This window comes from Globicephala melas, chromosome 15 (genome assembly GCF_963455315.2).
Source record: "Globicephala melas chromosome 15, mGloMel1.2, whole genome shotgun sequence".
In the NCBI taxonomy this organism is placed as follows: domain Eukaryota; kingdom Metazoa; phylum Chordata; class Mammalia; order Artiodactyla; family Delphinidae; genus Globicephala; species Globicephala melas.
Window position 1 is genome coordinate 61054709 of NC_083328.1, and position 14162 is coordinate 61068870.

General features: G+C 48.8%; 1 protein-coding gene across 1 annotated transcript; it reads left to right on the plus strand.

Annotated features, from left to right (window-relative positions):
• Window positions 1-2273: 2273 nt before the first annotated feature.
• On the plus strand, window positions 2274-7060 carry BPIFA1 (BPI fold containing family A member 1). Its single transcript, XM_030830571.2, has 8 exons — window positions 2274-2305; window positions 2494-2668; window positions 2832-2991; window positions 4446-4553; window positions 4867-5016; window positions 5868-5952; window positions 6570-6633; window positions 6996-7060. The coding sequence occupies exons 2-8, from the start codon at window positions 2509-2511 to the stop codon at window positions 7058-7060; spliced, it is 792 nt and encodes a 263-aa protein (XP_030686431.1). The 5' UTR covers window positions 2274-2305; window positions 2494-2508.
• The last annotated feature ends 7102 nt before the right edge of the window (window positions 7061-14162 follow it).

Sequence of the window (14162 nt, forward strand, 5' to 3'; positions counted from 1 at the left end):
CCATCCCCTTTCTGCCGTAACACAAATGCAGCCTCCTAGCTTCAAACCAGCAGCTGTTAGCTGTCCAGTAACAAACTTGAATCCATTCTTTGGCTTATCTGCTTCCATTTCCCCCCAAAAGAGTGGCAACCTGACCCAAACCACAAGAGTTGTACCAAGATAACATAAAAGGGGACCCCTTTGAGGATGACTGACAACATACAAGCTGTGGGAAGAGTCTGGTGAGTGCTTGAATGGATGATTGAGTTCAAGGCCGTGGCCCAGCCGCTTGGAGGCATCGGCCAGACTCTCACAGGAAGTGGGAGCAGCTCCAGTGAAGGTCTGACATGAGGGGAAGGCAGCGCGGCTCACTGCTTACAGGGGCATCAGACACAGGGGAGAATTCTGACACCACTCACTCGCTGTGTATCCCTGGGAAGTAATCACCTTCTCTGAACCTTAGTCTCCTTATCTGACATTTGAGGTTCAACAATATCAAGCACTCATGACAAAGATGAAGTTCAAGTATGGAGAGCACCTGGCACAGAGTAGGTAGTCCGTAAATGTGCATTTCACCCTTCTCTTCCCGCTTTTGCTTATAATATGCTCTCACTGGACTAGGGCCTGGACCTCTCTGTGCCTCTTTTTTTCACCTGTAAAATAGACTCCAAAGGCCCAAGTGGTGGTAACAAATGCCTCATTACTTCATTTTGGGAAGGGAAGAAGAAAGGGTAAAGGTAGAGACCAGGATGTCACACAATCCCTCAGGCCTGGGAAACTGGAAAGCATTTTCCAGGTTATAAAAGTGGGAGGCATGACATTCACAGACATGGGGATGCAAAACGGTCAGAGCGTGCCCAAGGCATCCTCATCTCTCAGCCCAGTGATTAAGAGAAAGGACTAGAGCGTGAATGCCTAGGCCCCACGCCCACTGTGAGACTGGACGCGTCACCTCACACTACGAGCCTCAGTTTCCCCCTTGTAGAATGGACGTACTCGTTCCCATCCCACACAGGGTTGTGAGGGGCTGGAGGTGAAAAACGATGCCGCACCTGGCATTCAGCAAGAGCTTGGCAAGTATTAGCTGTTGACACTGTTTTTATTGTTATTATTATCCAATGGGTTGAGTCCTAATGATACTGACCAGGGTTTTTGGCCTTCCTTAATCAACAGAAATTGACTAGAGGCCAGACAAGAAATTCAGGCAAGCCTTTATGGGGGTCCCTGCTGCAGCAGGGGGGAGTGAAAACTAGTAACAGGTTCCCTTGCTCACCCCCTCGGAGGCAGGGCAAGCTGGTTCCTTCTATGGGGTGAGGGTAGGGGTCCGTCCAGGGATCAGGCTAGAGGGGTGGCTTACGTAGTTTGCCCACCCCTCTGGTGGTGTTGAGTTCAGGGGGCATGCGCAGTACTCTGTTTTTGCTCCTGGCTCTTCAGAAGTGGCAGATGGGTTTTAGGTCGTTTTGTATCTTGTTGTCCATAATTTGCCCCAACTGCCCATGCACACGGTTATGTTTAGTCCCTTATAGTTTGTTTGTATTTTGTTGCTTGAGGAGACATTTGTCCAGGTGCAAGCACTGCAGCAAAGAGTCCCAGGTCCCAGGCCCCAGCCTGTCTCACTAACTCTGCCCCATCCTCTCTGTGTCCTTGGGCACCTGTCCCCACTGGGTCTCAGTTTTCTCCTCTGCAAAGGAGGAACAGCAACCCCTCCCTCCAGGGTTCTGTGAGGATGTGTAGCCCCCAGCATGTGACTGTCACGCAATTAGGATTCAGAAACCAGGACACCCCTGCCCTGGAACTGAGGGGTGCCCCAGATGTAGGGAAATCAGAGAGAGTTTGACTCTTTTTTGACATTTTGGGAGGAAGAGCCCTCCAACTGGAGAAGAATAGTTGGACCAGGAATGGAAAAGGCCTGGATATGAGATTGAGGTCCCTTCCTGGGCTCCACCGGCTGCCTCTCCCAGTGTTTCCAAATGTGATCTTCAGGCCACCTCAGAGCGTGGGTCCCCAGCCTCAGTCCCACACGTGAAACCATGAAGTCTTGAGTAACAACCCCATCTCAAGTTTTCCTCTGTTTAACTTGTCAATCAAACGGCTTAACTGTCCCACCTACTAATATGATCGGCAATTATTTACTTTGGAGAGCAATTATTACTTTGGTGTCTTACTTTGAAAGACACCACCAGATTGCAGAATTCTGAGTTATCTCGAAACCCATCATTCAACTGCTCGTTTCTGGATTCCCACACTATAAAAGAGGCTGCCTCCTCAGCAGTAGCCAGCAGGGAAGAGGAGACCAAGACATCTGCTGGGACGCCTGAGAAGCCAGGTGAGATCTGCCCATTCCGTCCCCCGCCCCTCCACTGCCTGAGTGTGGAGGACTCAACCCAAAGCCTGGCTCAGAGGAAACGCGTTAGTTATTGCTATTCACTCCCTGGTGTGCAGGGACAGGGGCAGGTGGTGGATGGGTTCCTCTCTTGTATTCGTGCCACAGTGGACCTGTCATTCTTTCCACAGATACTGAATGAGAAGATGTTTCAAACTGGGCGCCTTGTTGTCTTCTGTGGGCTGCTGGCCCAGACCATGGTCCTGCTGGAAGCCCTGCCCTTGCCCCCGGGCCAGACACTGCCCTTGCCTGTGACTCCATCCCTGGCCTTGAGTCCCACAGATCTTGCTGGAAGCTTGACAAGTGGTAAATGAGAGTCTGTGATAACCTCCTTCAGGGGTGTGAGTGTATGTCTCTGTGTGTGTGTGTGTGTGTGTGTGGTTGGTTGGGAAGAGAGATAAAAGGGGGCAAGGACTTAGGACCCATAATTGTCAGATCTGACCCCCATGGGCCCCATACCCATTTCCAGCTCTCAGCAATGGCCTGCTCGCCAAGGATCTATTGGACATTCTCGAAAACCTTCCGCTCTTGGACACCCTGAAGACTGGAGGGAACTCTCCCAGTCGCCAGCGGGGGGGCCTACTTGGGAAAGTGCCCTTACTGACTCCTCTCCTGAACAACATCGTTGAGTGAGTAGCCCTAAAATAGGGCCTTGGACCCCACCGGAGAACCCTGTTGGAGATCTAACAGCCCCAGGCAGTGGCCCTGAAGGGGGTGGGGGGGTGATCTGAACATGAGGCCAGGACTCAGGCTGAGACCCTCCTCACAGTCTGGCAGGGAACACCAGCCCTCTTGAACTAGCAATTGCCCCCAGTCCTAAAGCGCGTCCTTAGTCCCCAGCATCATCTATAATCCTCACCATAGTCCTCTGAGGTCAATTTAATAATCCCTAGTTTACAGACGGAAAAACCGAGGCACAGGAAGGTGCCTGTGATCACACCACAGGAGTGATGCAGAGTGAGGGTTCTAACTCTAACTGACTTAAGTCCAAAGCCAAGGTCTTTTCCACTATATGATAGTAATTTTGTTCTCCTCACCTGTGAAATCCCTTAGAACACTTTGGCCTTTGATGTAAGCAAGAAAGTGTAAGCTACTCTCCTCAGTGACATCATTATGTGATGTCTGTGGGACAATCCAAGATGAACAATCCAGGAGCCACCTCAGAGCTCTCTAAGCAAGGAGCAATAGTAGAAAGTTTGAGGCCAGTGAGCTGGCAAAGCCTAGATCCTCCATAGGACTGGGTCAGGGATATTCCCATGATTCCTACCCACCCAGGTGCTTGCCCCTGACTAGAAGACAGATAGATAGGCTTGAGTTTGATTTTTGCTGGGTGACCTGGGGCAAGGCACTCAGTCTCTCTGGGCTTGGTTTCTCCATCTGTAAAACGAAGATTGTGGTACCCACAGAGAAAAACTGTTGGGAGGACTGAAAAGATGTAGATCACCTGGCTCAGTGGCTGGCTCAGAGAAGAGACTTACTTCCACCCTCTCTCCATTCTCTCCGACTTCCTGCTTCTCCTTCTCCATGACAAACATTGTTGATTGACCTGCCATGGAAGAACTTGGCAGGATGAGTGATTCCTACCATAAATGTTTGTGAAGGACTTACTCCAATTGCCCAGACTCCAATAGCCACTTACCCATCCATCCATCTATTTGTCCATCCTCCCTCCATCTAACCACTTACTCTTCCATGCATCCACCCACATATCCATCTACCCCCCTGCTCATCAGTCTACAAAGTCAACCAATATAGAGTGGGCCCTTTCTTTGTAAGGCTCTGAGCTGGCATACAGGATGAAAATATAACCCAGACACAGTGTCTATCCTGGAATACCTTATAGACTTGAGATGAGGAGAGGGCCATGTGTGTGTCTGGATCTGACCCAGAGCAGAGTTTGGGAAAAATTGATGTGAGACTCGAAACCCATGTGGCTTTTGCTGCAAGACTCCCCTCCTATCTCCTCCATCCCACCTCATGGGTAGCTCCCACTCTGGGATGGGTAAGGTGGAGTTAGGTGTGGTTTCTAGATTTAGAACTAGAGGAGTTAATGTTTCTCCCCCCAATGTTGCTCCCTGGGCAGTTTGAAGATCACTGATCCCCAGCTGCTGGAACTTGTCCTCCTGAAGAGCCCTGATGGCCATCGTCTCTATGTCACCATCCCTCTGGCCATGGTCCTCAGTGTGAAAATGTGAGTGGGTCCCAAGGGGGAATGGGAGGATGGCTCACCAGAGGAGACCCTGATGATCTTGGGTAGTCAAAAAGAAAAAAGGTGTTGGAGTCTAACAGACCTGAGCCTCCAACTTCAACTCATTTGCTGCCATGCTGAGTGACCTTGAGTCACTTGGGAAACTCATTTAACCTCTGTTAGCCTTGGTTTCCTCTGCTGGGAAATGAGATGAGTACAGCTGTGGGCAAGATGGCTGGCATTTCTGTCAAGGAGAAAATCCTCCTCTGCCTTGGGATGTGGTGAGACCAGCTGCAACAGAGTGTCTTTTCTGCAGGCCCTTGGTTGGAAGTCCATTGAAGCTGGCTGTGAAGCTAAACATCACTTCAGAACTCTTAGCTGTGAAAGATGAACAGGAGAAGTTCTACATCGTCCACTGCAACTGCACTTTCTCCCCTGGCAGCCTGCAAATCTCCCTGCTTGACGGGTGAGGCCAGAGGGGTGGCTACTCCTGTCCAGAAACAATAGGATGGGATGATGGATGGATGGTTGGGAAGATAGAACAATGGGAGAATGGATGAGTGGGAGGGTGGAAGGGTGAGAAGATGGATAGGCGGATGGATGGATGGAAGCACGGATGAATAGGTAAATGGTCACTTATCCCTTCTTAGGCCAGGCTCACCAATTCTGTGCTATATTAGGCAACAAGAAATCTGAGTTCAAGCCCCATCTACCTGAGGGGTGTGGCAAGGGATGGAGGGCTTCCTGTGTGAACTTGAACAGTGCTTCCCCAACCTGGGTCTCAGCTTTCTCAGATAACTGCAATACGGAGCTACTCTGGCATTATCGACAGAATCCTCTAAAATAATAGATGTGACGTGCTTTGTGCCAGTAAAGGGTAAAATAGCTATGGAGCCTACCTGGGTTACTATTTCAGTTACTGCTGCAAGGGAGATGGGGGCAGGTATAATATACAGGAGTCGTCCCCATCATGGCTCACGTTTACTGAACACATGTGCTGTGCATCACACGTATCATCTCATTGAGTCCTCATGACAACTACATACTAAGCACTGTTCATGCATTTATGGATTCCACAAAGCCTTATTGAACACCTACTGCGTCCTGGAACTGTGGGTTTATTCTACACGTACCTGGTATGTGCGCTGCTGTGCCGTGTATCACTCCCTTTGGATGTGCCCCTTGTTGTGGATCGTGTGGGTGTGGAGGCACGAGGCCAGGTTCCATTCCTCGGTGCTGAGTCTGCAGTGGGCACATCCAAGTGCTTCTCCATACGAGCCTCAGGCCCCTGCACTGCCCACGGCTTTTCTCTTTCAGGTTGGGCGCCCTCCCCAGTGCAAGCCTTATTGACAACATCACTGGGATGTTGGGTAATGTCCTTCCTGGGCTGGTGCAGGGCCAGGTAAGTGAGTACAAGAGGGGGCTCCTGACCTTTGGCTCTTAGAGCTTCTCAGGCTAAAAGAAGCCCCTGGGGTGAGCTTTTCTGAGCCTCTCAGTTTAATAAGTAAATTCCATCCATCAGTCTATCTGTCCATTGATCCATCTGTCCACGTTTCTTCCTTTCATCCTTCAAAATGTATTGATTGGTTTCTGCTCTGGGCCAGGCCCTGTGTGTGTCCACACTACAGCTGAAACAGATGGGCTCCTGCCCCAAGAAGCTCCCAGGCCACCCCCACTATGGCTGCAGACCAGGCCCACCCAGCCTATGCTTCGATGCCTCCTATAACCAGAAACTCACCCCTGCCAGGGTAGTCCACCCTATTCAGAAACAGGTGCCAGATCACACAGCGAACAGCAGTTCACTGCGTGACTGGGCACCTCACCCATGCCTTCAGTTCCTCCTTCCACCCAGTGTGGATGTGTGAACATTCATCTGTGGGACTGCTTCGAATCAGACACTCTCAGATACAGAAAAATGATGGAAGATGTCCCCAGAGAATGCATACTGGGGATGCTGTTGCTGCCAGGCTCTCCCTAAGGTGCCACTTTGCCTAACTCTCCTCTCTGCCCCTGGGTCAGGTGTGCCCTCTGGTCATTGAGGCTCTCGATCACTTGGACGCCACTCTAGTACATTCCACTGTCAGTAAGTACCTGCTTCCAAGCCCTCCCTCCCCACTGCAGGAGCAGGGATTTCCCCCAGGGAGCTCTGTCCCTGCACACGTGGGACGGCTAGGTCCCTCCAGCCTCAACTCTCCCCATTTCAGATTTCTTCTTTGCCTTGAATTATCCAGATCCTGTTGAGGCATAGACTATATCTCCCCACATCAGCCCTGACACTGAGAACAGCTGGGCTGGTTGGTGGAGGCGGTACGGTCCCCTCCAAGCCCTGCCTGAGCGTGGTTGGATCTCAGAGTTCCCATTCCCTAGTCCCAGGCCTCCAGAGGACTGTGGAGGTCCCTGGGCTCCTTCACTCTGGTCTGTGGTTATTGTTTCTTCATTTTCCAGACGCACTGATGTATGGGCTGGAATCAAATTCTCAGCCTTCCGGGAAGGGACCTGGCCTGTGCTGAGCTGAGTGAGTATTGCAACCCATTCTGCAGGATTTGGGAGCTGGCTGTTCTTCTCCTGGTGGGGGCAGCAGGGGGCTTGGGACAGTGACATCCAAAGAGAGAGACAAACAGCCACATAGACATACACCAAGATGCACAGAGAAGTCCACAGAAATGCTGACAGAGGTGGAGAGACACAGGCGGCACCGCAACACAGCTACAAAGAGAAACACACATGGTCGTGGATACGTGCACACACACACACACACACAAATGCCCGGACACACACATGGTCACTCAGACAGACACACAGAGGCACACACTCTCATGTCAGCACATGCACACATGTACACACACATGCAAACGCGCCACGCACAAATGGACACACAGACACACATTCACTCAAGCACATGCACAAGGAGCCCCCTGACCCCGGGCCTCAGGGTCAAGATCACCCCAGCCTTAGGGTCTCAGCCTCCTCCCCACCCTCTGGAGGTGAGGGGGGGGTGATGATGGGCCAATACCAGCAAGACTCAGGGACTTCGAGTCTCCATTCCGGCTGGGGTCTTGTCCCAACAGAACCATTTCCTGCTGCTCGATCCACGCCCTGCCCAGCACCTGAGGGCTCACAGAAGGCTGGCCCGTGTCCTGGACCATGACACGGGCATGTTTGGAAACCAGAGCAGCCTCCTCTCCAAGGAAACTGCTTCCCCTTCTTTCCCACCAGGCATGTGTCACATTCCATGTTCGTCACCAAATAAAACTGTCCTTTCTCTGCACAAGATGTCTTGTCATTCTTCACCATCGCTGGAGGGCTCATAGTTGGGAAAGTGCCCTGGCCTGAGTGGTTGGAGCTGTAGAACAGAGTTTGGACCTTACATTGGAAATCTTAATGGTCTTAGCCAGGACAGGAAGATGTTCAGATGGGTGTGGATTTCAGAGAGACTGCTCTGGGGTTCCTAGGATGGGTGGACAGGGTGTTGGGTAGATGTAACACTCCAGGCAAAAGTGATGATACACAAGATACCGTGCAAGAAGTGAAAATGGCAGATTAGAGAGATGTTCAGGAGGTGGACCTGGAAGGGTGGAGGTGAGGGAGCAGGTGAGGCTCCCATCCGTGTCTCAGGTGGGGAATCCCAAAGGTAACTGGAAATATGGGAGGACGAGTTGATTTCAGCAGGAATATTATGCCTTTAGCTGTGGCCCTGCTATGTGAAAGTGCTTGTGGGACCTCGAGGGAGACATCCAGGAGGCTGATAGATACACGTCCTCTACCACCTCTCTTCTGCCTACTTGCACCCAGTCATACTGGCCTCTTCTCTGCTCTCTCAGCAAGAGGATGATGAAGATGACAAGGAGGAAGTATAGGAGGAAGGACAAACTGGGCCAGAATGTTCATTGCTGAAAGGCTTGGGAAAGATAAGCACAGAGAAGGGTCATGGGAGTTGCATACGAAAAGATTATTGATGCCCTGGGTGAGAGTCATATTTTTAGAGGAAGAAACCTGATTTTAAGGAACTGAGAAGAGAAAGGGATGTAAGGAAGTTGAGACTGTGAATACAGGTTAGATTTATGAAAAATTGGCTGCAAGAAGGAAGAAGAAGGGCTACCCGGGCTGGGGGACGCTGTCCCCTCAAATAAAAAATAAATATGCTTTCACTGTTTGAGGTCCTTAGAGGATCAGCCCCACCCTTTCATGCCACAGCTGAGGCCTTGAGTTGTACGTGAATGACTTGCACAAGGTCACAGAGTAACAAAAAGGCAAATCAAGGAGGGAAACATCATAGACATCGAGAGACCCCACTGACCCTGTGAGAATGAACAGATTCAGGCTGGTGTTTCTCAGCTCCTGCCAAACACCTGCCATCGTGTCCGGACCCACCACTATCTCCACTTGCCATTGCCACCAACCAACATGGTGTCAGGGGACGACAGTCCCGTGGTTCAGAACTGCAAGAGGGTTTATTGTAGGAAACCAGCATGAGTCTTCTGGTGAGGATTTAAGAGGGGAAATATCTTCCACACTCACAGAACTAGAAGATCTTTGAGCTCAGGATGAGTAGTTAAATTCTGTAAGCCACTGAATGATTGTTATGACTGTGAAAGACCTGAAATACAGAAAGGACCTTCCAGACTGGAAACCAGCAATTAGGACCTGACTTGCAGAGAACCCAGTCATTAACTACCTTCATTTCCTCTCTGGGCAAGCATTACGTCAGGACTGAGAGTTCCCCAGGGCTGAGGCCCCAAGAATCAAGGTGGATAAAGACGGGCACATACACACACCTGGGACTCTCAACACGGGTCCTGCTGCCCTCTGACCACGGCTCCAAACTGCATTCCTGCCTGGACACACACCCACCATCCATCTCTGGATACTATTTTCTTCCTACTGCTCCCTGGACTTCTTCCTATAGCCCACTGATAGGTCCTTCCCTCCCCTAACAATTTCAATTCCTAATTAACTGGTCTAAGATTCCCCTGGATACAAGTGACCTGGTTAATCAGAACACATTTATGACTTATAATAGGACATTTTCACATTTTAAAAGCTCGTCAGAAGGATGTCAGTGGCAACGGCAGATTAAAGACCTCCAAAAATTCTCTCCTACATAAAAGCAATCAGAAAACCAGCAAAAATTGTCCGAACCAATGTTTTCAGAACTCTGGAAATTAACCAAAGGCTTGCAGCAATCCGGGCCGGGGTTGGGGGGGTGTTTATTCAATAAAAAATGACTGAATCTTGGTCAGAACAGCCAGCTTTGTGACACTTTAGCGTACGCATCTCCCACTTTCCAGCTCCACAGTAGACTTGAAAACCAAAAGCCCATAATCTTGGTGAAAACCATTAGCCTGGCGGCCACAGAAGGTCGGCAGAAGGGGATCGATTGGAACAACTTCAAAGCCTCATTCCCGGAGAAGTGTCATTGTTTGAGTGGTCTGTTAGTTCCCTGGAGGACCCCATCCTCAAGGCTGTCTTTACTTGACGTGAGTCAGAGTTCTGCCAGTCAGAATGTCAGTATGAATCATCTTTTCCCCAAGGACATTTGTCAGAATGGTAGACAGGCCTTAAGACTGGGTCCCCAGGAGTCTTTAACTCTCAAGCTAGTCCACATTCAAGTCTTCAGGAACTTGTCATAATTACCTTTTAAATGTTCCTGCCAGTCACCGGCTCCAGCAGCCTCTGCTTCCGGTAAGATGACATTGACTGTAATTCTATGTGTTTATCTCTCTCCAGATTTCAGGATGGCTGTTTGCCCTATGACCTCAATTCTCTGATGGATCTAAGCATTGAGCCCTTTTCTTGTTGTGAGGATGGGAGTGACAACTTCCAAGCTCTGTACGTGTGAGAGCTGAAGTTAGAAGTCTGAGTTTGCCATAGTTTTCACCAGTTAGTTTCGTTTCGCTAGAGGATGGGCCCCTAGTGTCCCCCATACTGCCATCCTGAAAGCGAGACTTCTTTGGAAGTTGTTAGCCATTATTTCTTCAAATTTATTTTCTGCAACCAGTCCTTTTCTCCTCTCATTCTGTGACTCTGATGACATGGATGAAGCCTTTTTGTTATAGTCCCTCTGGTCACTGAGGCTCTCTTCATTTCTTTCGCCCTTTTTTTCTTCCTCTTATTCAGATTGGATAACTTCTATTGATTTACCTTCAAGTTAATTGACTATTTCCTCTTTCATCTCCACTCTGTTGCTGAGCCTATCCGCTGAATTTTTTATTTCAGTTACTTTTATTTTTACACTCTAAGATTTCCACTTAGTTCTTTTTTGTAGATTCCATTTCTCTTTTGAGACCTTTATCTTTCCATTCGTTTCTAAAGTGTTCGTCCTTATTCTTGGAGCATGTTCATAATATCTGCTTTAATGCCATTGCTTGTTCATTTTAATGTCTGGATCATCTCAGAGTTGAAGTCTATGAGTTGTCTGTTCACTTGACAATTTGTCAGACTTTCCTAGTTAATTGTATTTCAAATAATTTGGGGTTGCATACTTTTTAATACTATGTTATGAGACTCTGGGTCCTATTTAAATCCTACGGAGAATATTGGGGGGGGTGCATTTTAGCATGCAATTGACCCAATTAGAATCTAACCCAGTTAAATTCAGTTTCCATCCTACCCTCTGTGGGCTGTGTTTTTGGTTTTTTTTTTTTTACATCTTTATTGGAGTATAATTGCTTTACAATGGTGTGTTAGTTTCTGCTTTATAACAAAGTGAATCAGTTATACATATACATATGTTCCCATATCTCTTCCGTCTTGCGTCTCCCTCCCTCCCACCCTCCCTATCCCACCCCTCCAGGCGGTCACAAAGCACCGAGCTGATCTCCCTGTGCTATGCGGCTGCTTCCCACTAGCTATCTACCTTACGTTTGGTAGTGTATATATGTCCATGCCTCTCTCCAGCTTTGTCATAACTTACCCTTCCCCCTCCCCATATCCTCAAGTCCATTCTCTAGTAGGTCTGTGTCTTTATTCCTGTCTTACCCCTAGGTTCTTCGTGACATTTTTTCCCCCTTAAATTCCATATATATGTGTTAGCATAGGGTATTTGTCTTTCTCTTTCTGACTTACTTCACTCTGTATGACTGGGCTGTGTTTTTAAACAAGGGATTTCCTCCATTGTCTTTCTCGCATAAGAGCCCCTCTTCCTAGTCCTTGGATCAGAAAGAGAGGACTTCCCTTGGAGCTCTTTCTGCTCACACTCGTACATGGTTCCATGATTCAGACTGTCTTTGGGTCCAGGCTGAAAGATACAAGTGGGACAAAAACCCAGGAAACTCAACTATGGATCATTCATTCTTTTAAGTTATGACTTCCTTCCCCAATCCACCATTTATGTTTCAGAATTCTCAGAGAGCCACTTCATTCACTATGTCCAAGGGGTTCATTTCATTCAATAGGAAGGACAGTGTGGAGTATGCTTACCCCATCTATTTCAACTCTCCAATCTGCAAAACCAAATGGCTTATGACACATGATGGTGGACTACCAGAAATTTAACCAGGCGCTCTCATGGTTGCAGTATCTTTATTAGAACAGTTGAATGCAGCCTCTGGTACTTGGTATGTAGCTATTTATCTGGAAAATGTGTTCTTTTCGATACTCGTCAGATAATGAGTCCAGAAGCAGTTTGCATTCACTTGGGATGGACAATGGCACACATTCAGCCTTGCCCCTGCTCTGAGTCACAAAATAGTCAGAGGGGTCCTCTCATGTTCATGTTCTAGTTACTGTTGCCGTACAACATTTCACCCCCAAATTCAGGAGCTTAAACAACAATACCCATTTAGTGATGTTCCCTGGTTTCTGTGGGTCAGAAATTCAGGAAGGCTCAGGGGGAAGTTCTGGTTCATAGCCTCTCATGCGATTGCAGCTTTGCTTGTAATCGCTTATTTAATCCTCCACACAGCCCTCTGAGCTAGGCACCGTTATTATTGGCCTCCCTTTGCAGAGGCACAGAGAGGTTGAGTAAAATCCCTAAAGTCACCCAGCTGGGTGAGGTGGGGCTGGGTCAGGAGCCAGGCAGCCAGGCCCACAGGAGGAACATCAGAGGAGCTGTGACTCATTCCCCATCAACCTCCCCATCCCACACCCCACTCTGCCCCCCAACACCAGCCCACAGCTCCCACAGGCATTGCAAAGAGAGGCAGGAAGAGTAACAAGAGCAGACTCATCGAGCCTGACTGTGGGCCGGCCTCTGCTCTAAGCATTCTTTGTAGGTTCATTAAAGTAATTAATCAATCCTCCCAATAACCCTCGAGGCTTGCATTGTTACTGCCCCATTTCACAGATGCAAAGCCTGAGACACAGAGAGATGGGGTCACTTGCCCAAGGACGCACACCTGTAAGTGTGGGGGTGTCTGGCTCTAGTAGGCTCTATCTTGTCTCTGGATAAATTCACTCACAGTCCTCGCCCTTCGTCCCAGGCCCTGTGAGCCTGCCTTGTCCAGTGGCATTTCCTCTTGTAATTCTACAGAGGCCGCTAAAGACCCCATAGGACACGCATGGCAAATATCAAAGATTTTCAATGAGCTGGAGTTGATGCTCCAGGGGAGTGAAGACTGCAGGTCTCACCACAACCGTGAACACTCTGGACCACAAGGGGGCAGAAGCTGGCTCCATCCAGCTCAGGGTCCTGCCTAGCAGAGGTGTTCTCAGGAGGAAAGGGGGAAGGCGGGTCATCCACAAGGACCAGCCATTCAGGGCCACAATGTCAGCCTTAAATGTCAGCCAGTGGAAAGGAGGGAATGTGCTTGAGTTCTTGCCCTTGCACCATGCATCATGTCTCTGTTTGATCATTAATTTCCAGCTTCGACAACTTGACTTGTTTTATCTCTCCCCGTCCTCCCCCACCGCCTAACTCACAAGGGCCTGGGTCTACTGTCTCTCAGACTCTTTCTTCTCTCTCAAATCTTCATCATAAAACTTCAGCAGTTTCTCTGCCACCTGCTTGTATTCTCTTTTCTATTCCCAGCTCTCCATTTCATTCTTTTACTAATTACACTCAATGGTAACGTCTCAGAATTTGCTCACTTTTTAAAAATTGGAATCTCAATTTTTATGGTATTAGTTAGGACAGAGCAAGGCTGTGCTACAGTAACAAAGGAGCCCTGAAACCTCAGTGGAGTAACACTATAAAGTTTGATTTTTCACTCACACATTCACTCCACACGCCATTTTGGAGTGATACTGTCTGGAGTGCACAACCTCCTCTGTCACCAAGACAGGGCAATGAGGGCTGGCAGATGGGCAGGACATTATCAAAAGCTGGGCCAAAAAGCGGCATGCTTCACTTCTTTCACATCCCACTGGCTAGCCATTCTCTTCCCCTGAGCCCCAGCCTCCTCATCTGAAAAGGGGGGATAATCACAGAACCCGTCTGAGAGGGGTTTTGTGGGGATTAAGTCAGGTGATACATATAAAACACAAGAGTCAGGCTCAAGAAACAAGCTATTATTATCATTCATGCCAACTCTTTCCTGGAGTAGCATTTCAAGCACATTATTTGAGCCTCATTTTATCATTGAAAAAAAAAAGGGGGGAGGCATAATAGTACTACATTCAGCACTATTGGGAACACAGAATAATGTGTACAAGACCTGGCACGTAGTAAGTGCT